The following is a 24396-nucleotide window of genomic DNA, read 5'->3' as shown; positions in this document are numbered from 1 at the left end:
ACCTATACCTTACTGAGGTATTAAAATAAATTGAGATAATGTCCACATTCAAGAGTTTGAACTTTTATTACTAGTTTCTGGATCACTTTTTCCATTTGTAAAATTTAAATGACAAAACTTCAAAGGTTATTATGAAGATTAAATGGAAAGAGCACAGTACAATGCATAAAATATAACAAGTATTTCTGCTATTATATCCCATTTCCCTTATTCCAAAAGTTTTCAAACTTACTTAACTGTAAATCTCTCTTCCAAGAGAAAAATGCATATAACATACTAGTAATTACTAAAAGATGTTATAAGTAAATATGTACATCAAAATATATCATCAAAATTATCAGAATTAAAAGAAAAGTCAGAAAAATTATAACAGCAGCAGGAGGGTGTAATTCATTGCTATCAATTTAACAACAGGTTCTCAAGACATAAATGCACAATTTTACTAGAATTTGGCCTTATGACATACTGAGCTCCATACCCTATAAACAAGAATATTCTTTTTATCTAACCAAGGGTTTCTTATGAACATTAGAATACAGCCTAACGGTGGGGATGGAGCTCAGTAGTACAGGCATGCATAGTATGCACAAGGCCTGAGTTCACTCTCCAGCAGCCCCATAAAATATTAAATATACAACATTTTAAAGGCCATTAAGTTTTGCGTAACAGGTCCCAGACCAGAATGCAGTAAAGTCAGGCAAATTTTATATCAAGCATTTTAAAACTAAAATCAATGCTTTTACTAATTAATAAGTAAAATATAACAAAATACTGAATAGCAATATAAATGTAGGGTATGACCAAAAGAGCAAGCAAAGAGAAATTCATAAAAAGTTGTTGTTGGTTCTGAGCTCACCAAAAAAAAAGCAGTATAATTTTTTTTAAAGTATTTAGTGGTCAAGCCAAGAAAGACAGAATACAAAGAAACAAAATACTCTAAAATAAATTATTAAAAAATACTGAAAATCCCCAGATTGAAATTGCAAAAGTTTGCAATTTACTCACAGACTCCACAACTCTTAGCTTCTACTCCAACACCCAGGATGATTGTGTCACTACCATCAATATACCCTTTCAAACTTGAACACCAGTCCTTTTTTCATTTTTGGGTTTAAGACAGAGTCTCCCTAAGTTGCTAAATTGCCCAGTCTGGAGACTGTCAACCAATTAAGGTACCCCAAAGGGGTAAAACCTGATGAAAGTTCAAAGATCAGAATGTCTATCATAAATAAACTAGAAAAGCAATGAAATATCTTATAAATCAAAGGTGAAAATGTTCCATGTAGAACAGTTTAAAAAATAAAAATATTAATGTCATAGTTATCCAGCTTTTTGAAGTAGCACTTTGCAGAATCTTAAACAGAAGCTATTCTACAACATTTTGCTTTTTAAATTATTTCTTGCTTACCTTTTGTTAAAGTTATAGTCACTGTCCGCCAATAATTTAAAAATATTTTTGTCCCCTTTAACCCCTGGCTTTCATATTAGAATTAAGGGCATGGATATTAGATCAGGCCCCTACAGAGTCCAGAATAATTACCTCAATTAAATTATCTGCCACTGATGCCAAATGTATGGCTGGTACTAGACACCACTGTGCTACTCATTCAAACTACTTTTAAATTGCAAAAGCTCATTGTAGGCTTACTCTCTGAAAGGCTATTAACTAGAATCACCAGCTGAGACATCAACAATGATAACAGAAAACTCACTTTATAATACATATCCATTTATTCACCATTTATTTCCCCCACCTGTCCCAACATGCTTACCTTTTTCCGTACTCCTTCTTGGGTGCTGGATAATTTGAGCAAAACAGGAGGAAGGAATTTAGATATAATATTCTGTAACTGTTCATCTGTTTCAGCATGGCCAAGTCGTAAAAAGACCCGTTCAAGCTGATCTATAATATAAAAAGGGGGGAAAAAAGAGAGAACTTGGCAAATTAAACACAACCAAGACTATTTTTATAGTTTAATCCTCTTTTTCTGTACTACAGATCCTTCAATCAGAACTTTAACTACCACTAGCCTTCTACACAGATGATTTTGACACAGCTATAAAGGAACACTGTGAAGGCTTATATACTACTACTTGTGCAATCTTACAACTGCCCTGTTCATTTAATCTCTGGGAAGGAGAAAAACAACTCCAAGAGTAATGAAATTCTCTCCTACATACAAAGCTGCTTAATTTTTCTAAAGGACTTAGACACTAGAAAGAATGCAAGATTTTTGAAAATCTTTTGCTCTGGCTAGTAGAGCAAAGCAGAAAACCTTTAATAAGATTTCAAGGATGGCAGATCTTTGGTGAAACCAAGAGTTTCCCCAAACACAGAATCACTGCCCATTGCTGTGTGGAGTTACTGAACTAGAAAGTGAGGAACAAGTTTCTCTCAGCAAAGCCACTGTGAGAAACATGTTAGGTGAGACCATGGGGATATACTCAGTAAAACCCACACTATAATAAAACTATACAGCAAGCAATTCTGATTTCTTCAACCAATGCATTGCAGGGGCAAAGAGAAAGGTGAGTATAAGTGCAACCTACATAAATGACTAGATATTTGTAAGGAATTATTGTTAAATTTTTACATTTTCCTAACATACTCAAGGCACCAGTTTGAGCCCCAGCACTGGAAGAAAAAAAAAATTATGTGTTCTAATGGTATGGTACTATATTGTTTCTTGAAGGTTCTTACAAAAATTACCAATAGTAGGGCCAGGGATTTAGCTCAGTGGTTCCGCCGCCTGCCTCGCAAGGGCAAGGTCCCAAGTTTGATCCCTGGTACCAAAAATAAATAAATAAATAAATGTTATCAATGGTAATTAGGGCACCTTCTAGGGGATTAGAAATGTTCTACATCTTGACCTGGAGGATGGTTATATGCATATATACATTTATAAAAATCCATCACATTCTACATTTTTATACTTTCTACTGTATCTACTATACCTTAATTTACTAATATATTTAGCCAGGCATGGTAGTACATGCCTATAGTACCAAATACTTGGGAGGCTAAGGTGAAATGACCACTGGAGCCAAAAGTTCAAGACTACCCTGGGCAATACAGGAAAACCCACAACCGGCCCCCCTCAAAAAAAGAAAAAAATATTTAAAGAAGTCCTAATTTTTTAGAGATAAAGATGGAACTATTTAAAGGTGAATATAGTTACTGAGATTTACTTCAAAAAATTGGCGAGGGTTCATATAAATGAAACCAAAATGGGCCACTGATTGATAACTGTCCAACCCTCATAACACAGAATTACTTTTGTGTTTGCCTCAAGTTTTCTAAAGGAAGAGAGATCTAATCAATCCTAAAAGGGCCAGAAGAAATGACGCTATAGTAACATAGTAACAAGAAGCAACCCCCTGTGAATCGGGCATTAATCTATTTTCAAATACCATTCTACTGTGAAAGGAACCACACTCCCTGGAAAAAATGGTTAGTTCTAAGACTTGATACAAAAAAAAAAAAAAAAAAAAAAATGAGCCTGAAGCATCTTGTAGTGCCAGAAATAATATGGATCGTGTCAAGAGAACATAGAAAATGACCTGAAATAGCTCCTAATGGCCGAAGCTAGATCAACTGGAAGAACAAAGACTAGCATCAGGCCCACAGAAGAGATTAAATCATTAAATAAATACAGGAAAAGAGGCAAGTCTTTGTTATAGAAAAATTCAAAATAATGTGGATCCTTCTCCCTATAGGAGGTAAAGCTTAATTTCTCCCTTTTCTCCCCACTAAGGATAAACCAGGTTTAGTGACTAGTTCCAAAAAAAATAAAGGAAAAAATGTTAACTCTACAGTGGAAAAACCTGAAAAATACTTTTTTTTTTTTTTTCTGGTACAGGGGATCAAACTCGGGACCTTGCGCTTGCGAGGAAAGCAGCGGCATCACTGAGCTAAATCCCCAGCCCTGAAAAATACTATTTTAACCATGGTATTTCATGGATACCATGTATACTTAACATGATGTGAAAAGAAAAGCATTTCAAGGGCCAAGGATTTAGCTCAATGGTGCCGCACCTGCCTCACAAGCGCAAAGTCCCAAATTCGATCCCCAGTACCAAAAAAAAAAGAAAAGCATTTCAATTCTTTGGTATTTGTTCTAAAAATCTATAACCACAATCTAATCATAAGTGAAACACAAAAACTCAAACTGGGAGAAATTCTTTAGGCTAGCTGGCCATGACTCTTCAAGACTTTCAAGATAATGAAAAACATGAAAAGACTAAAAAACTCCCAGATCAGAGGAGGCTGGGGAGACCTGACAATTAAATGGTGCCTGGAATAGGATCCTGGAAAAAAAAACAGGACATTAAGGGAAAACTGGCAAAATCCAAATTGTTAAGGCTGGTTTAAGAAACTAACAACAAGCGGGGCATGGTGGCACACACCTGTAATCCCGGCACTCGTGGAAGGCTGAGGCAGGGGGATCACTGTGAGCACGAGGCCACCTTGGGCTACATAATGAGCTCAAGGTCAGCCTGAAATGCATAGAGAAACCCTGTCTCAGAAAATAAAAATAAACAAAGAACAAAAGAAGGAAGGGAAGAAGGGCAGGTAGGGAGACTCTGAGATTACCAGACCAAATGATTCAATTTGATAAATGCTGACTATTGCTGTGTGAAAATAATGCTTAGGAATGGTGAATTCAACTCACAGTATGTGTATAAGTTGTATGTAAGGAGCTTTTTGTCTTATTACTTTACAGCTCTCAGGCAGTGAAAATTTCCCAGTTTAAGCTATAGGAATTATAGAACAGTTCTACGGACAGTTAAAGGCAAAAAGTTAAGTTTTTCGTAACAAACTGTCCTAAAGAAGCTATGCCAAAGTTTAAATGGGGTGGAGAGAGGTATTTTACTCCCTTTAATTTTTCATACAATCATCTGCATACTTCCAATATACTCCCAGTGTAGTACTTAACACTTTCTACAATTCAACTTAAGAAAGCTACATACAGCCACTTATGGTGACACACATCTATCATCCCAGCACTCTAGAGGCTGAGGCAGGAGGATCACAAAGTCAAGCCCTGCTTGAGCAACTTAACATGACCCTGTCTCAAAATTTTAAAAAATTAAAAAGGGTTAGGGATGTAGCTTAGTGCAAAGGCCCTGTAACACACGTGCACACACGCACACACACACACACACACAAGCTAAATGCAACACCCTAACTGCAATAAAATTACCTGTGAAGGGGGTGTGGGAGTGGAAAGACAGGGCACCAAATATCATGTGGAGTTCCTTCTGAAAGAGGCTGAGCACACCCAAGGAAGAAGTAAAAACCTTCCATATCCAACAAGAAAGATCAATGTAACACTGTTAGGTCAGCTATAGAGACACATCTGTTCTTTAAATAAATCAATCAGGTCCAAACTTGATGGAAAGAAAGAAATTTCAACATGTGCAGATATACCCAACTATAAAATTTTCAACCTATTAAGGTTAGCAAAATGAAGATCAAAGGCTTACACTAACATGGTCCCTGACTCTTAAGTTTTTAGAGGCATAGAAGCCAGATGAACCCTGTCCTTCACCCTCAGCCCTGAATACAACCTCATGAAAGTGAAAAAACCAAATTAACCCTCTGTTATGGTTTGAACATGCCCCCAAAGTTCATGTTCATGTGCTAGAAACCTGGTCCCCACGCAACAGAGTTTAAAGGCGGAACCTAACAAGAGGAGTTACGTCAGGAAGGCTTTGCCTTCAAGAATAAATTAATGTTGTTATCACAGAAGCATGTGGGTTTTGCAACACTGAGCTTGTTATGAAAAAGCAGCCTCCTCTTGCACTCTTGCTTTCCAGTGCTCTCTTCATCTTTCTACTATGGAATGATACAGCATAAATGCCCTCACTAGTTGGAAGATTCTCATACTTGGATTTCCCAGCTTTCAGAACTGTAAGAAATAAACTCAATATAAATTACCCAATCTCAATAATTCTGCAACAAAAACATACCTCCAAAGGATCTATTCAGAAACAAGAAGGAATGGAACCCAAAGTTCTGAAGATTCAAAGGGAATCTAAAACTTACATACTATGTAGTTCAAACAACTCTTCAGTCTAAAAAAGCAGAGAAATTTAATTATTCCTCTATTTGTGTTATCACCAATTTTATAGTACTACTGGCAACACTCAAAAGAACACCCAAGTATCCATATGCATCTGTCTTCTCTTACAGGTTTCTGTAAGCTAAAACTAGAAATATAAATGTTGAGTCAAAAGGTACAAGTGTCGGACCGGGGATCCAGCTCAGGGGCACTCCAACTGCCTCGCAAGTGCAAGGTCCAAAGTTCAATCACTGGTACCAAAATACAAAAAAAAAAAAAGGCAGAAGTTTCACCAAGTTTAGCAGCTTTGAGGAAAATGCCCTTCAAAAGAGTTGTGCTAATTTATGTCCTCAGCACTACACAGTACCAATTTTCCCTATGCCCCCCTACAGAGTAATCAATCATACAAAATGTAATTTATCAATCTTAGTGGATATGATAGATGAAAAATGATCGTATTCTTTTTACTTTTTATCTATTTTTTTACTCAGGCAAAGACAGCTCATGAGAAATATCTTCTTCAGCAAATTACTGATGCTTTTTGTTTTCCTGTTTGTTTGTTTGGTACCAGGGATTGAACTCAGGAGCTTGTGCTTTTGAGGCAGGTGGCAGTATCAGTGAGCTAAATCCCTGGCCCCTGATGCTTATTTTTAGTTGCTGATTTGCTCTTGTTTTTGTTTTATGGTACTGGGGACTGAATGTGAGACCTCGAGGGCTACTACTGAGCTACATCCCCGGCTCTTCAGCTGCTGATTTGTAAGAACTTTTATAAACTGGGGGACTCCCTTTTTTCTCCCATATGTTACAAATCTATTTTCTCAGTTTGCCTTCTGACTCTCTAAAGTACTTTTCCTTTCCATATATATAGTCACATTTACTATTCCTTCCCTTTATAGCTTCTCAATTCCTATTCATGCTTAGAATACTTTTTCAATCCAATATTATAAAAAACACACACTGGGGCCAGGGATTTAGCTCAGTGGTTTCGCCGCCTGCTGCGCAAGTGCAAGGACCCGAGTTTGATCCCCGGTACCAAAAAAAAAAAAAAAACACACACACACTGTACAGAAAAGTTAACAAAACTGCTGCCACAGAGAAGCCTGCCTTCTAAGGTTGGCCCTCATTTGGTTACTGGAAACTTGGATTTCTGGAGGGTTTTCACCATTCACAGAACTGATAAAAATGACTCATGCCTGAAGTCTGCAAACTGTGCTTTATGCTAAATATTAGCTTTTCTTCTGGGAGGAATTCGATACGTTTTAGGCAGAAGGTGCCAACATGACTAGCTCCAAATAAAAACACTAGGCCATACTGATGTGGTGGCACATACCTGCAATACCAGCTACTCAGGAGGCTAAGGCAAGAGGATCACTAATTCAACTACAGCCTGAGCAACTTAGCAAGACCATGTCACCAAAAAAAATTAACCGGGGATGTAGCTCAGTGCTACACCATTTGCTTAGTATGAAAAAACCACAGTTCAATCCCCAGTACCACAAAAAGTAAATAAATTTTTAAAACCTTGGGCACTGTGTCTGTAGTAAGACAGCATTTCACAAGTGTTGTCACAACTCATTGCTAAAGGAATTAAGCCTGTCCTATATGACTCTGCCAGAGGAGGACTCAGAAGCTTACATCTGGTTTCCTCTAGACCTCACTCCATATGCCTTTTTCCTTTGGTGATAAATCCTAGCCAGGAATAAAAACATGTGCAGTTCTCTAAGTCCTCCAAGAGAATCAATGAACCTGGTGGGTGATTCTGGAGGAACCTGACATGTATATGCATCTGTTTTTATCTAGTATGCTTAAAATTTTGCTTTCTGTATTCAAGTCTTTGATCCACCTGGAATTTTCCTTTGCTATATGGAGGGATACAGGAAACTCAGTCTTCTGTGGAGTTTTTAAAATCTTTGTCATTGTGAAATTAAAAAACAAAATCATTCAAATCATATGTACACAGTTTAATGAATTATTATAAACACTCATCTAATTACCACTCAAATCCAAGAAAGTATTATACCTTATACAGGGAATTCTGTGGAGAGAATGTCCAAACATCCATAAGAATATATCTCATTCAAGAATATTAATGACAAAATAGAAAAATACACAAATCCATACAGGTGCACATTCCCTATGATGAGTCTTAGCATTATGTATGCCTAAAATGTACCAATAAACGTTTTGCTATTTAAAAAATAATTATTCAGCAAATAAAAACTAAGAACATACTGAAAATTTTAAAAAAAACAACACTAGAAAAAGCTCACTAAGTAGCATGAATAAGGAACTAACGTCAAACACAACTGCAATTGAATCCTCTTCCCCCCGCCCAATTCAAATTCTCTCCTCATTCAAGGCCTGGCATTCTCCTATCTAGGTCAGTCTTTCACTTCTTCAAATATTTACTGAAACCCTACTATGTGCCAAAGTTTGGTGGTTGTGCGTATAAAGATAAGGAAGAACCATGAATGTTGTCCAGATTTACTTCGCCAGAATACATGATAACCGCATGTAAAAAGAAAGTGACAGAAGTCCTGGGATAGACTGCTCCAGAACAACAGTATTTAAGGAATAGAGAAAGGAAAATCTGAAAAAGAGAATGATGGGCAACAAACAGAAACAATAAGAAAACTGAGTATGGGGTCAAGATTAAGGAAGAAAAGATTTTCAAGGAGACAGTTGTCAACTATTTCAGATGATGTAGACAGATCATGCAAGATTAAGAAGTGAAAAAGAACCTGTACTTTTAACAACAGAGGTTCACACCTTTTACTTCAGCAGTTTCCATGAAGTGGCAGGGACAAAAGCAGACTGTACAAGGTAGAGAAATGTGTAGAAGACTAAAAAGGATGTGGGCAATACAAATTTTAGCAAAATTTTAGTTATGAAAAATAAAAGGAATGGTTACTTTTCATTGTTTCAATCAGAGATCCAAGTATGTTTAAATAGCAACAGGGAAGAAAAGTCATTGGAAAGAGGAAAACTGAAGAGAAGAGAAAATCCTTAGAATGGGGTCCTGAAAAAAAGGGCCAGAGTCAGGATCCAGAACAAAGTTTGCGGAATTACCTTAAATAGAAGGACAATCTCTGCTATTATTATGGGAGGGAAACAGAGCTGGTGTTAATAACTTCATTTTATAAGTTTCACGGAAGGGCCTGGAAAAATGCTTTTCTAATGGCTTCTGTTGCTGTAAATACAAAACATCTTGTGTTGAAATTTAGAGGGCAAATCAGAGATGCAATAGTAGGAGATGGCTTACAAAGGTGAAGGTAAAGAAGAGAACTCACTCGTAAAATACCATAACCACATGGAAAAGTATTAAGGACCCAGTTAAAGTTAATGAATATAGTATAAATTTATTGCAGCACTAGGCAACACAAGTTTTAAAACTCCTATCCCTCCTTTCCCTTCCCTACACAGCATTTATAGAAACCTGTAATAACTGAAAAAATTGAAACATATAAAGCCTTTAAAAATATTTGGTTAGGAAAATATCCTTTATCTCATATCAATGAATTAAAGACAGTTCTGTCAAAGTGACTCGATTTAGTGTGTGCACATACATACACACATGAAAAAATACATTAGGGTTAGGGATTTAGCTCAGTGGCACTCTACTTGCCTTGCAAGTGCAAGGTCCTGAGTTCAAACCCCAGTACAAAAAAAATACATTAAAAATTTATAAAATGTCTCCTTTGCATATATAATGGGAGTAATTTTTTTTTACTAGTACCTGCTCACAGTACACAATCATTACATTCATCATAGAGAGCTGGTACTTGTACATAACACATCTTAATTCTTTTCTGTAACCCCTTTCCCCTCCCCCTCTCCTCCTCCTTCCATCTCTTGGTCCCCCCTTCCCTTTCGTAAAAGATCTATCTCCCTGCTTTCTGTTATCTATCTTTTATTTGGAAGCAATTTTACATGGACAGTTATTCATAAACTATATAATTATTACTAATATAACCTGCAAAAGCCCAATTAATGGCCTTCCTGAGGGGTCCAAGAGATATAATGGAGCCAATGGACCTATATTTTCATGTCAGACTTGCAGGGTGTGATTGAAAAATACGGTGAATGCTAGAAGTTTTTAAAATTTATTACAGTAAAAGACACATTACCATTAATCCCCCTCACTTCGAACACACTTATCCCATCATACTTGCCACTTAATGAAGCAGTTCTAGAAGCCTTCTTTAAAAAATTTTTGTTCCCAGTACCGGGGATCGAACTCAGGACCCTGTGCTTCCCAGACAGGTGTGGTGCCACTGATCCACATCCCCAACTCCTCCGTAAGTATTTTGTCTTTGTTGTGCTCTCCTGGCTACCTTGATGTCTCGAATTAATTCAAAACGTTTACTTTTCATGTCACTTTGACATGAAACACCGAGTAATGTTTTTACAAGCCTGCCTTTCCATTAAATGGCACTCAGAAGCAACATTCACTGTATTTTTTTAATCACAACTCCTAAAGACACAAAAGAGGACTTCCAAAACTGTTTCAGAAAGTATATATTTTGATCATCCCTATACTTACTATAGTTTAAAAATTAAACCTTTCTAAAATTACTTTCCTCATTTATTAAAAAACACAACATTGCTTCACATGGAGGTTGTGCGGATAAAATGTGCATGTGAAACATTATGTAATATATATATATATCATATTACATATATATTTTTTATTATTGCATAAAGAAGAATTTGGCTGACTTCTGTTCCTGATCCTGGGAGGTAACTCTAAACCAAATCCTTGGAACTTCTCCAGTGATTGGAGTGCCTTAGTTATTCAATGATGAGACCCACTAACCACACCAGACAGCAGATGCTAAGGAGGTAACTCATGGGAGTTTGACAGGAGATCCTAGGTAGCCTTGAGAAATAATTCAGAATAATTAGAGGGCTGCAACTTTAAGTCAGGTGATATAGGGAGGGGCTAGAAATTGAATCATATGAGCAATGATTCAATCAATGATGCCTGGTCAATAAAAAACACTAAATACCTAAGCTCAGTGACTTTCCTTGGTTAGCAATACTGTGTGTGTGTATTGTTACACACTGATGTACTGGGATAGTAGAGTGGAACAGAAGCTTCACAGATGGAATCCTCCCACACCTTGCCCTACATGTCTCTCCCTTTGTCTGGTTCTAACTTGCATCCTTTTGCTATAAAACTGTAATCATAGGTTTAGGGCTTTATTGAATTGAGTCATTCTAGCAAATTACTAAATCTGAGGGAGTCTGTGGGGACCCTCAAGTTTATAGCCAGCTGGTCAGAAGAGAGGGTGGCCTGTGAATGCCTAAACATTGTGGAAAGTGTTTGAATTGTGCAATTTTGTAGTGGACTGTGTCCTTAACCTGTCAGGAATGGCTAGTTCTGAGTAATTATACATTATAATATATAAAGTATTTTATATAGCATATATACATGTGGTTATCATCTCCCGGAATATATTATTCCTTGAGTATTGATTCTTTTTTAAATAAAGTTAAGTAATGCTACTAAAATAAAAAATCTATCAAATTGTGGTGGATTAACTAATGGTCAACTTGGACTGTCCAGCTGAACTGAATCAGCATGCTCTGGTCATGGAAGATCCACTTGAGGTTTGTTGCCAATAGCCATAAAAAGAGAGAACTGGAGGAACAGATCGGGGGCTGTTGATTTTCTAGGAGAAGCTTTGCCGCGACCATAGTTTTCCGGATGAGAACTTGGCTGTTCTTTCTCATTGGAGGAGCTCAGGGCTTCACTGTTGCTGGGAATGGCTGCTGTTCTCCTTTGATCTTCAATGTGAGCATCACTTCCTGGCTCCAGTGTAGATCTCTCAGCCTGGTGGCACAAATCCTTCATCCCACCAGCGTAGGTTTTCTGACTTCCACCACTGGCCTTTGGGCCTTCCAGGTGCAGATCCTCAATACGGACAAGCATGAGACACTGCCATGGGGCTCTAGGCCACTGGCTGGACTCGTGGAGGACATTGCCTTGGACTCTAAACCTTTAGCAGGACTTGTGTGGGATGTTGCTGTGGGATCCAGGCCCTCAGCGGGATTCTTTGGGCCTCTAGTGTGTGGCTAATCTCTTGCACTCCTTCATATTTGACTTTTTTGGGTAAATATCATAACAATCCTGTAAATTATGTGTCCTGTATTAAATCTATTTACCTTGCAAAACTCTGACTACAACACAAATATTTCAGAACATACATTCCATCAGCTGAGGGCAGAATATGAATTATTAGTAGAATCTCACTGATAGTAGGAATCCTACGCTGGGTACGTAAACACCCCCACTTACTACCACCAAAGGAAAAACTGAGCCAAGTCAGAGAGTTAAAATCCATGTGACAATATCCAGAGACACAAGAGCTTGGCAGACAGGCATAATTACATGATTTATTACTTCCAGAGATATACCACAATGATACGACATGCAATTATTAATCCTACCTTAAAAAGCAGATGAATCACTTTAAATTACCACAAATACTAAATTCCAAGAATGCAAAATTGATTTAACATTTGAAATCAATGTAATTAACCACATTAACAAAATGAAGATAATCATGTGATCACTTCAACATATTCAGTAAAGGTATTCCACATTGAACAGATGAGGATAAATTACTCATGTTGACTAGACTAGGAGGTGAAGAGAACATCCTTAATCTGTAAAGAATCTTTACAGATTTACCACAAACATTATACTTAATGGCTAAATACTGAACACATTCCCCCTAAGTTTGGCAACAAGACAAAGATGTTTGCTATTAACAATTCTATTCAAATTTGTACCACAAATTTTATTCAAAGCAATAAGAAAATGAAATGCGTCCAAATGGCCACCATCCTGTATCACATGAATGTTCCAGGAAAGGGCCTGTCCCACTTGGCTATAGGTGACCTATGAAGATGTGAAGAAGAATATTTACAAACTAGTCAAGAAGGGCCAGGGCGGGCGATTTAGCTCAGTGGTTTCACCACCTGCTGCGGAAGTGCAAGGACCTGAGTTCGATTCCAGGTACCAAAAAAAAAGAAGGGCCTGACTCCCTTGAACTATGATGTGATCCTGGGAAATCCTTTTGTGATGGGCAATAAAATCTTGAAAATCCTTAAGCCGAAGGACTTATTCCCATCTTCCTGAGAATCTCTACAACTTAATTAAGAAAGAGGTTGCTATTCAAAAGCACCTTGAGAGTTTAACAGAAAGGGTAAGGATGGTTCTGACAGCCAAAGTCACCAAATGACTGCATATTATAATACCCATGGTCCTCCCCACCAACTGGAAATATGAATCATCGAAAGCCTCTGTCCTGGTAGCATAAATTTGACTTTGTACTCAAGCAATAAAATCACTGTTTAACAAATAAACAAATAAGACATTAAGACTTCAAAAACATAACATTTCCCTTATTTGCAGATGGTATCGTTAGTACATAGACAACTCAAAACTGCTCTGGTTTGGAGCTAAAATGTCCCCCCAAAGTTTCATGCATTCAAAGGTAGAGCTTTTGGAAGATGACTGGATCATGAAGGCTCTATTTTCATCAAGTGGATTAATCCACTAATGAGATAATAATATGATGGCATTATTAGGAGGTAATGGAAACTTATGAGGTGTGGCCTAGTTCAGGGGAGTGGGTTATGGGAAGTCTGACCTTGAGGAATACGCCTGGTCCCTAACCCCTTCCTCGCTGACTCTCTTACCCCTTCCTTGCTGGCTGCCTGTGTCTCTTTCTCTTTTCTCTCTCTCTCTCTCTCTCTCTCTCTCTCTCTCTCTCTCTCTCTCTCTCTATCTCTCTCTCTCTGTTTCCTGGCACCCTGCCACCAAGATGTTTCTACCTCACCTCAGGATCACAGCAATGGACACCGCCAACCATGGACTGAAACCTCTGAAACTGTGAGCCACAATAAGCCTTTCCTCCTTTAAGTTGTTATTCTCAGCTATTTTGTCATACGACAAAAAGCTAACCCAACAATCTGTAGATATATCACTAGAACAATAAAACATACAAATCAAATAATTTTCTATATACAAGCAATAAACCATTTTAAAAAATAAAATTTATGTGGGCACGGTGACAGCTATAATCCCAGCACTCAGGGGGCTGAGGCAGGAGGATCACAAGTTCAAAACCAGCACAAACACCCTAATGATACTCTGTCTAAAATAAAAACTAAGGGGCTGGGGATTTAGCTCAGTGGTTCTGCCACCTGCCTCCCAAGCGCAAGGTCCTGAGTTCAATCCCTAGCACCAATCAATCAACCAATAAATAAAAATAAAAATAAAAATAAAAAATAAGAAGGGTTGGGGAGGTAACTCAGCACTTCTTGGGTTCAATCCTCAGTACCACAAAAAAATAAGTATGGAAACACCTATTCCAATGACATCAAAACACATCAAATACCTTAATCTAGAGAAAGATGTACAAGACCTCTACGCAGAAAACTAAAATATACACCTGTGAGAAATTTAGGAAAACTTAAAGGACATACCATATTCAGAATACTCAAATATAAACAGAGGATTCCTAGTTCAAAAATCCAAAATCTGAAATGTTCCACAGCCTACAACTTTTTGACCATTGATATGATGCTACAAGTACAAAATTCCACACCTGACCTAACATGATAGGTCACAGTCAAAACACAGATGTACTTCAAAAAAATTGTATAAAATTATCTCAGGCCATATACGTAAAAGTTTTATATGAAACATAAACGAATTTTTTAGACTCAAGTCCCACATGTCATTATACACATGTAAATTTTACAAGCTCAAAAAGAATCCAAAATCTAAAACACCTTTTGTCCCAAGAATTTTTAATAAGGGTTATTCGACTTGTACTGATAAGATGTCAATTCTCTCCAAATTGATTTACAGACAATACCGTCCAGTAACAACCTAGCAGATATTTGGAAAAATACTAAAAAACTAATTCTATAATTTATACAAAGGATCAAAATTTACCAAGATAGGGGCCAGGGATTTAGCTCAGTGGTTTCGCTCCCTGTTGCGCAAGCCCAAGGACCCGAGTTTGATCCCAGTTCAAAAAAATTTACCAAGATGATCTAAAAGGAAAAGAAAAGCTAAAGGAGCTGGATGTTGTAGCACACACCTGTAATTCTAGCACTTCAGAGGCTGAGGCAGGAGGATCACCTTGAATTTGAGGCCAGCCTGGGATACATACTGAGTTCAAGGCCAGCCTGAACTATATAGTGAGACTCTGTCTCAAAAAAAACAAAACAAAACAAAAAAAGACTATAGGAAAATTTGCCAAGATTTGCCAAGATGATCCTGAAGTGGAAAAACAGCTTAGATGACTACATTTGAAGGCTTACTAAAACTTAACAAGAATGCAATACCGTGCAAAAATAAATAGACTAGTTGAACAAAACAGAAAAATCCTTAAAAGTCAAACACCTTAACTCACCAGATTCACAACAAAGTTGCCACTACAATGCAGAAGGCAAATGATAAGTCTTTATGATAAATGGTATTAGACCAATTGTGTTATAGTATGGGAAAATAAAACTTAATCCTTATCCTACATCATACATAAAAGAAAATCAACTCCTGATGGATAAGTAAAATGTGAAGGACTGCAGATATATAGGTCCATGGTAGAATGTGTACTTAGCATGCTGAAGGCTCTGGATTTAATCTCTAACATGTACGTGCATGTGTGTGCGCGTGCACACACACAGACAATCTAAATGTGAAAGGTAAAACAAAGTTTCTAGGGTTAAAAAAAGAAAAATATTATTACCTTGAGATTGGAAAACTTAGTATCTTAATATAGGAAGGTGAATGGTAAAGGCATCTGGAAAAAAATGAATAGCAGAACCCCAGTCTCAGAGCAGAGTTTATAAATGTGGATTTGCAAATAAAAAAGCCCTGATAGAAGCAATCATATCACGACAAAGCCTATCTGTGTAAAACCTACAGCAAATACCATACTGCACACAAAATCTGGAAAAGTCAAAAACATGCACTATTATCACTTCTAAGCAAAGTGAACTAGAAGTTCTAGAAAATACAATATGAAAACAAAAAACATTAAGAACTACTAATATTTCACAGAATATATGATCTTTTTAAAAAGAATATATATGACAGCATATAGAGAATAAGAAAGACTACTGTGTTGCGTACAAGGCCAGAGTACAGAAATCAACTGAGATACTTAAGAATGAAGGATCAGAAAAATGTCATTTTTCAAATGTGATTTACAATGGCAATAAAAACCATCTGTTCAGATCCTTTATGAATTATAGTTCAAATTATAATTTTCTCTGTAAAGGACTTTGATGTGTTTTGACTCATTTCTAGATAAAGGAAAGCCCATCAGAATCACAGCAGACTTCTCAATACAAATTCTCAAGTCAAGGAGAGCTTGGAGTGAAGTATTTCAAGCCCTAAAGGAAAACAACCTCCAACCCAGATTTATGTACTCTGCTAAACTTTCAAAATTGATGGAGAAATAAGACACTTCCATGACAAAGAACACCTGAAGAAATGCATGATCACCAAACCAGCGCTCCAAAATGTTCTGAAGGACATTCTAGAAAGAGAAAACAAGGATTACAACTCCACGAAACCCAAAATGAATCCACCAGGCAAGGCAAAAAATTAAAACAGAAAAGGAAAGAAGGAAGCCAACAACAAGAAAATAACATGACAGAGATAAGACAATACATATCTGTTATAACTATCGATGTTAATGGTCTCAATTCACCAATCAAAAGAAAAAGACTGGCAGAATGGATCAAGAAGCAACACTGAACAATATGCTCCATACAAGAAACACATTTAATTCAAAAGGAAATTCATAGACTGAAAGTCAAAGGCTGGAAAACTATTCCACATCACTGGGACCCAGAAAGAAGCAGGAGTACTATCCTATTTGCAGACAAAGTGGACTTCAAGCCAAGACTGATTGAGAGGGACAAAGAAGGTCACTACATCATCCTTGTAAAGGGAACAATCCAAGAGGAAGATATAACAATCACAAATACACATGCACCAAATAGCAGTGCACCCAACTATATAAAACAAATATTAACAGACATGAAAAATCATATAAGCATTAATACAGTTGTAATAGACTTCAACAGCCCACTGTCAAAATGGACACATCAACTAGACAAAATATCAACAATGAAATATTAAAACTGAACCAAACTTTTGAACAAATGGACCTAGTAGATGTCTATAGAGTATTCTACCCCACAACATCAGAATATACACTCTTTTCAGCTGCACATGGGACATTCTCAAAAACAGACCACATACTAGTGCATAAAACATGCTTAAGTAAATGCAAAAACTTGAAATTATCCTGTGCATATTATCAGATCATAGTGCAATGAAACTGGAAATCAATGGCAAAAGAAACCACAAGAACTTCATAAACACATGGAAACACCCTCCTGGACAACAAATGGTGTCACAGATAAAATTGAAGAAGAAATCAGACAGTTTCTACAATCGGACAATAATGACAATACAACATACCAGAACTTAGGGGATGCAACGAAAACAGTCTTATGAGGGAAATTTATAGCAGTGAATACAAATATCACAAAAACAGAGCAGGCTCAAATAAAGAACCTAATGTTGAACCTCAAGCTTCCAGAAAAAGAAGAGCAAGTCAAGCCCAAAGCTCATATGAAGGAGGAAATTATAAAAATCAGAGCAGAAATTAATGCAATGGAGACTAAAAAATAATACAAATAATCAATGAATCAAAGAGTTGGTTCTTTGAAAGATTAAATAAAATTAACAAATCGTTAACCAACCTTATCAAAAAAACAAGGAAAGAAAAGGCTCAAATCTATGCAATTAGGAATAAAAAGGGTGAAATAACAATAGACCCTGCAGAAATCCAGAAGGTCATCAATACCTGCTTTGGGAAACTGTTTTCTAATAAGATGGAAAACACAGAAGAAATGGACAGATTCCTAGATACATATGAATTACCAAAACTGAATCAAGAAGATATAGGAATTCTAAATAAACCAGTATCAGCTAATGAAATTGAAAGTGTAATTAAGACCCTACCAACAAAGAAAAAGTCCTGGCCCTAATGGATTCACTGCTGAATTCTACAAGAAATTTAGAGAAGACCTAATGACACTACTTCTCAAACTCTTTAATGAAATTGAAAGGGAAGCAATACTCCCAAATTCATTCCTGGAAGCAACCATTACCCTGATTCCAAAACCAGAGAAGGATCCAACCAAAAAGGAGAATTACAGGCCAATTTCCATAATGAACACAGATGCAAAAATTCTTAATAAGATACTGGCAAACAGAATACAGCAAATCATCAAGAAGGTTATACACCATGATCAACTTGGATACATCCCAGGGATGCAGGGATGGTTCAACATACACAAACCAATAAATGTAATACACTATCTTAACAGAGCTACAGACAAAAAGTATATGATCCTCTCAACAGCTGCAGAAAAGGTATTTGACAAGGTCCAACACCCATTCATGATAAAACCCCTACAGAAAATTGGAAAAGATGGTCTTTATCTCAATCTGATAAAAGCCATCTATAACAAACCAATAGCCAACATCATACTAAATGAACAAAAGCTTTCACACTAAAATCAGGAACAAGACAAGGATGTCCACTGCCACCACTCTTGTTCAATATAGTTCTGGAAACACTAGCCAGAGCAATTAGACAAGAGAAAGAAATAAAAAGTATAAGGATAAGAAAGGAAAAAGTTAAATTATCATTATTTACAGAAGACACGATACTCTACATAGAAGACTCCAAAAACTCCACCAAAAGGCTTCTAGATTTGATAACTAAATTCAGGGGCATAGCTGGATACAACGTCAACACTCAAAACTCAATAGCCTTCCTGTACAGGAATAACAGAGAAATTAGAGAAACAATCCCTTTCCCAATAGCATCCAAAAAAATGAAATTCCTCGGAATCAATCTAACAAAGGAAGTAAAAGACCTCTACAATGTAAACTACAGCACTCTGCAAAAGGAGATCAAAGAGGGTATCAGAAAGTGGAAAGATATCCTTTATTCTTGGATAGGAAGAACCAATATAGTGAAAATGGCCATACTTTCAAAACTGTTATACAGATTCAATGCAAACCCAATCAAAACTCCAACAGCGTATCTCACAGAATTGGAAAAAACAATCCAAAAATTCATTTGGAACCAGAAGAGACCTAGAATAGCAAAGGCAATTCTGGACAACAAAGCCAAGGCAGGAAGAATCACAATCCCTGACTTTAAATTATACTACAAAGCTACAGTGATAAAAACAGCATGGTACTGCCAAAAGAAGAGACCTGAGAACCAATGTAAAGACTTGACAACAATGAGTGAGACAAGCTTAAGTCTTCGTAAGAGTGTGTAGCTCAGGCCTGGGGATTTAGCTCAGTGGTTTCACTGCCTGCTTCGCAAGCGCAAGGACCCGAGTTCGATCCCCAGTACCAAAAAACAAGAATGTGTAGCTCAGTGTTAGAATGTGCAAGTCTCTGGGTTTGATCACCAGCACCTCCAGAAAAAAAAGTTTCATAAAACTACTTCCTATGCTTCTTACTTGAATATTTCATTACTTTACAAAGGCAACATAGACAGGCACAGTGGCACATGCCTATAATCTCAGCTACTCAGGAATTAAGGCAGCAGGATTGATCACAAGTTTTAGGCCAACGTAGGCAATTTATCAAGACCTTGTCTCAAAATTAAAATAAAAAGGGGTAGAGAATAAAGCTCAACAGCAGAGCACTTGCCTAGCTATGGCTGAAAAAAAGAAGGATACACATACATCATAATAATTTATGATATAGGGCCAAGGATGTAGCTCAGTGACGCCACGCCTGCCTGGCAAGTGTGAGGTCCTGAGTTTGATTCCCAGTACCAAAATAAAATAATAATAATAATTTATAATATGAACATATATAAAAGAATAGCAAATATATCTGTGATATTCCTTCTATATTTCATGTATTTTTCAAATATTATTTAATAAAAATAATTTTTTATTTGAAAAGAGTATACAGAGCAAATTTTTTAAAATTCATGTTTCACAGATAAGGAAAAATTTTAATTATAAAACTTGTAAGCTTAAAAGAATACTGCACAAAAAAATTTGGTCTCAGAGGAAAAGCATCAAACTCTTGAGAATCTTAAATCCCAAAAAGAAAAACAATTTCCAGTTTAGCTCAAGTCAACATTACATCCATGTAAGGAAAAAAAACTAACAAAAAAGTAAACATATTCTTTTATTTTCCTTTAAATAATTTTCTAATTCATATTTTTCATCAGTATAGTATTTGTTTCTCTAAAGACAAAGAAGGAACTTTCCCTCCTCCTATCTCCAAGGAAAAAAATGACCAGTGAACATTTAAGAATTTGGTGATAGCTCAGCAGTATAGCATTTATGAGACCCTGGATTCAATCCCCAGTACAATCAAAAGTAACAGTGAAAAGAAAAGGCAAGTGTGAAGACTTCACTTCATTGTTATCATCTTTGCCACTGGTATTTCTGAAAATATTAAACTATTCATGAAAAAATAACTGTCCATACAAATCATTCATACTTCAGGAACAGAACTTGCACTTTTTCTTAAGGAGGAAATCCTATTTTCCCAGAGAGTTAGAAAAGACAATATACCTACATCCACTGGTTTTTCACTCACATCATTACTTGTGCGGAAAACATCTAAAAAATCAAAAATGGTCAAAAGGCACAGAGAAAGGGTAATATTCAAGGTGATGGAAAAATTTCAGATGATTCTTTTCTGTTTTTTGTCTAATTCTGGGTCATCAAAACTTCATGAGCATAAATATCTTAGTGTGAACTAGAAGAACAAATCGTTATTTCTGGGTGACAAGTTTCATATTTTTTAAGTTCACTTAAGTTTTCTACAAAGAATATTATTTTTTCTGAATATAAAAATAAATTTTAAAATATAAATGAGAGGTTAGGGGTGTAACTTAGTGGCAGAACTCCTGCCTACCATGTGCAAAGCACACCACCAAAAAAAATTTATGCCAGGCACAGTGGCTTTTTAATAAATACATTATAGTCACGTGGCATTTTGAGTCTCAGAAAAACATGGAGCAATACAGTTATCCAAATTTACAGATGAAAAACTGGGACTCATAACCTGACTGACTTATCAAAGGCACCAAAATAATAAGACAAGTTGAACCCAAAGAGATCTTAACTCACCAGCGCAAATCAGAACACATAAACTCCCTCTCAAGTACTACCTATTGAAGTAAATAATAGTAACTCCAATTTACAAATGGGAAACTGGAGTCCGGAAAAAATTACAATGACCAAAATTATAAATCAAGTTAAGTGGCAGTCCATCTCCAAACATAATGCTCCCTCTAGTATGCTAAATTATAGCATGGTTTAAGCAGAGAAAGTAGGTGGCAAAGATACTAAATCTTATTAGACAATTATATATAGCATAACTTTGTATCCCTGACCACAGCAAATGTGGCAGGTATGAATCCCTTGCACAATTCACCCTTTCTACAGGCATCTGGAATTGGAATCAAAGAATCAAACCTTCTCTGAGTTACTGAACCTGTAAAAGTAAGCTAGAAGATATGACATAGACATCTTCAGCCTACTCCATTGAGCACAAAATTGGAGGAAGTAAGTCTGAAGAAAGAGCAGCACGGAGGCACAGAGAGAAGAGAAGCTAGAAGAAAATCTGAATATATCTAGCCCCTAGTTCCAAACCCCTCTTGAAGGCCATTCTCAGTTCCACAAGATTTCTGATTCCTTTCAAGTGCCCATTTTTGCTTTAGTCTGCTTACAACTGGATCCAAATATAAATAGAAGGCACTGTATTTAGCAACAAAATATGACATATTTCCATAATTCCATTAAAAAAAGTAACTCCCACATGTCTACAGAGAATATCAGATCAGAAAGGGAGTATTTCCTAAGAGTAGGCCAATCTAGACCCAAGAAACCCTCTATCACTCCCCAAAAGCCATCCAAATCCCAATACCTTAAGTGTACCTTAAGTTTTCCCAGCTTAATTCTTTGACCAAGTGTATCACTCAACAAGGAATATTGTTCCATCAGCTCCAGACCATCCCTGCATTTCCATAGATCCAAAGCCATCCCACTGGAGGTCCTGATCAAATACCACATGCTACACACACACGCACACACCCTACCTACCTATGTCCCTCCCATTCTGGCCATACAGACTTCCACAGACCTTTTTTCTATCTCTCCTGGTAATTGTTATCTTTTGCCGCATATTATGTAACTGCGCAGTCTTTCCTTGCATGGACTATCATATCACAGCAATTTGAGGAGTGATTTGAATCTGACATTACCTGACTACCTACTCATTTGTCTCCATCTTCTCCCAGCTCATGCTAAGAAACTGTTTTATTCCAGCACTTAACTCACTGCCTTGCAAAGAGCAGCTGCTCAAATACCAGTTAAATCATGAAATATTAATCCTTCATATATTAGAAAGGCTATTTAGAAATTTATACATCTGTATGAGGGAAAGGAGGGGGTTGATGGTAATTTATAAATTAGAATCTCCTGAAAAAGGGACTGTATGCATTTAATATTATGGAAATGCTTATAGGTTTTAAAAAGAAAAAAATATGCCAGGTGTGGTGGTGCAAGCCTGTAATCCCAGCATTCTGGAAGCTGAGACAGGAGGACTGCTATGAGTTCAAGGCCAGCCTGGGCTGCATAGTGAGTTCAAGGCCAGGCTGAACTACATAGCGAGACCCTGTCTCACAAAATGAATGAATAAATGAATGAGCGGAACTGAAAGCACAGCAAACCAAATTCTCCTGAGGCAAGGGCTTTTCCTATGACTCAACACATCTTCAAGAATTCAGTCATGTAATACTTAGGTAAAAGGGATTGTGGGGCCAGGGATTTAGCTTAGTGGTTCCGCCACCTGCCCCAAAAGCACAAGGACCCGAGTTTGATCCCTGCTACCAAAAAAAAAAAAAAGGGATTGTGTATGAGAAGTAGATGGATTTCATGTCTAAGCTGACAAGGATGGAAACAAAGCAGCGCTTTCAGAAATAGGAGCCCAGAAGCTAAGGAAAGTAAAAGTAAATAAATTACATAAAAATTGCAAGTCAAGACTGGGGATAGGGAAAAGAATGAGCAACTCTTAACTTTGACAATCCCTGCAATTAGTAGTTTGAGACTAAAACCATGAAAAGGAAGCTCTAGTTAGCATCTACATTTTATGGGTAATACTCATAAAATTTTTCTGGTAGATCAATTCTGAATTATAAATCTAACAAGGTACTAGCCCTTAAATTCCACTAAATCTGTTAATTTCTAAATACCATTTCAAATCACTAAATGCCATTCCAACACTTGACAAAATCAAATGAGGCCAGCAGGATGCTTCTTTAGAAATCTATGGCTAGAAATCTGAAATCTAATTTCTGTTCCTATGATTTTAAATAGAGGCTTGCTCCTAGCTCCAGCCTTTTTTCAAAAAAACTCAATTAAATGAAAATGTACTTACAATGAAAATGTCAAGCAGTGCAGTACCAAATACGACACAATATGTTGGGAGTGGGGAGAAAATCTAGTCCCAAAAAAGAAACAATAAATCATGGTTCCTGTGGGAGTTGCTTCCCTCCAGCCAAGACACCCCAAGGGGCCAACATGAGAACTTTCACAATGAAGTGCTGAGCAGAAAGTGTCTGCTAATGCAATCTTTGATAGTATCCCTGGCCCCTAGAAATAAAGCAATCAGAGCATCTTCCTGTCCACAAGTCCACCGATCTCTTATTATCCTCTCCCCAGCAAAAGGAGATCCCCCAGTGAGGAAACCCATGCATCCAGATGCACTAGTGTCCAAGTCTGCAAGCAAGGAAACCAAAAGAGGAGTCTCTCTTTCCCTAACACATCTGCAGACTGCCTCAACCCCGTATAGCCCATAACAAGGCCACACTCATTTCTGCTCACACCTGTTACTGCTCCTCCCCCAATACACACACACACACACACACACACACACACACACACACACAGAGGAAGAAGGGAAATCACAGGGGTGGCTTGGCTGGACTGGAGCAGGTGATAAAGCAACAATCCTCATCTGTACCCTAGAGGCAGTGAGTAAGTGGCAGACTCAACACGCAGACATTGAGGTCCACGAACACTCCCACCTCCCAAGGAGGCCCTTTCACCACAGCCAATAACTAGCAGATACCCTGCTAGAAATCAGTTTTTGCAAGGTGATGAGCAGGATTACTTCAGTTTATAAAAATCAGTTTAAGGGAGATAACATATATTATATAAGACTTCAGAC

At 37.1% G+C, this 24396-nt stretch overlaps 1 protein-coding gene across 12 annotated transcripts in view; it reads right to left on the bottom strand.

The window, feature by feature from the left end:
- Ecpas (Ecm29 proteasome adaptor and scaffold) overlaps positions 1-24396 on the bottom strand; it is a 127035-nt gene that overhangs the window by 93949 nt on the left and 8690 nt on the right. For all 12 annotated transcript variants that reach the window (XM_087184174.1, XM_004848121.4, XM_087184173.1 and 9 more), the window contains one exon: positions 1773-1903. In XM_087184174.1, the coding sequence (XP_087040300.1) occupies positions 1773-1903 (131 nt within the window). The remainder of the gene's footprint in view (positions 1-1772; positions 1904-24396) is intronic.

Source organism: Heterocephalus glaber, unplaced genomic scaffold, assembly GCF_053883595.1.
Source record: "Heterocephalus glaber isolate CG9 unplaced genomic scaffold, H.glaber_assembly_v1.0 deba00001481, whole genome shotgun sequence".
NCBI lineage: Eukaryota > Metazoa > Chordata > Mammalia > Rodentia > Bathyergidae > Heterocephalus > Heterocephalus glaber.
The sequence above is the reverse complement of the archived record's forward strand: the minus strand, read 5'-3'. Positions and strand labels throughout refer to the sequence as shown.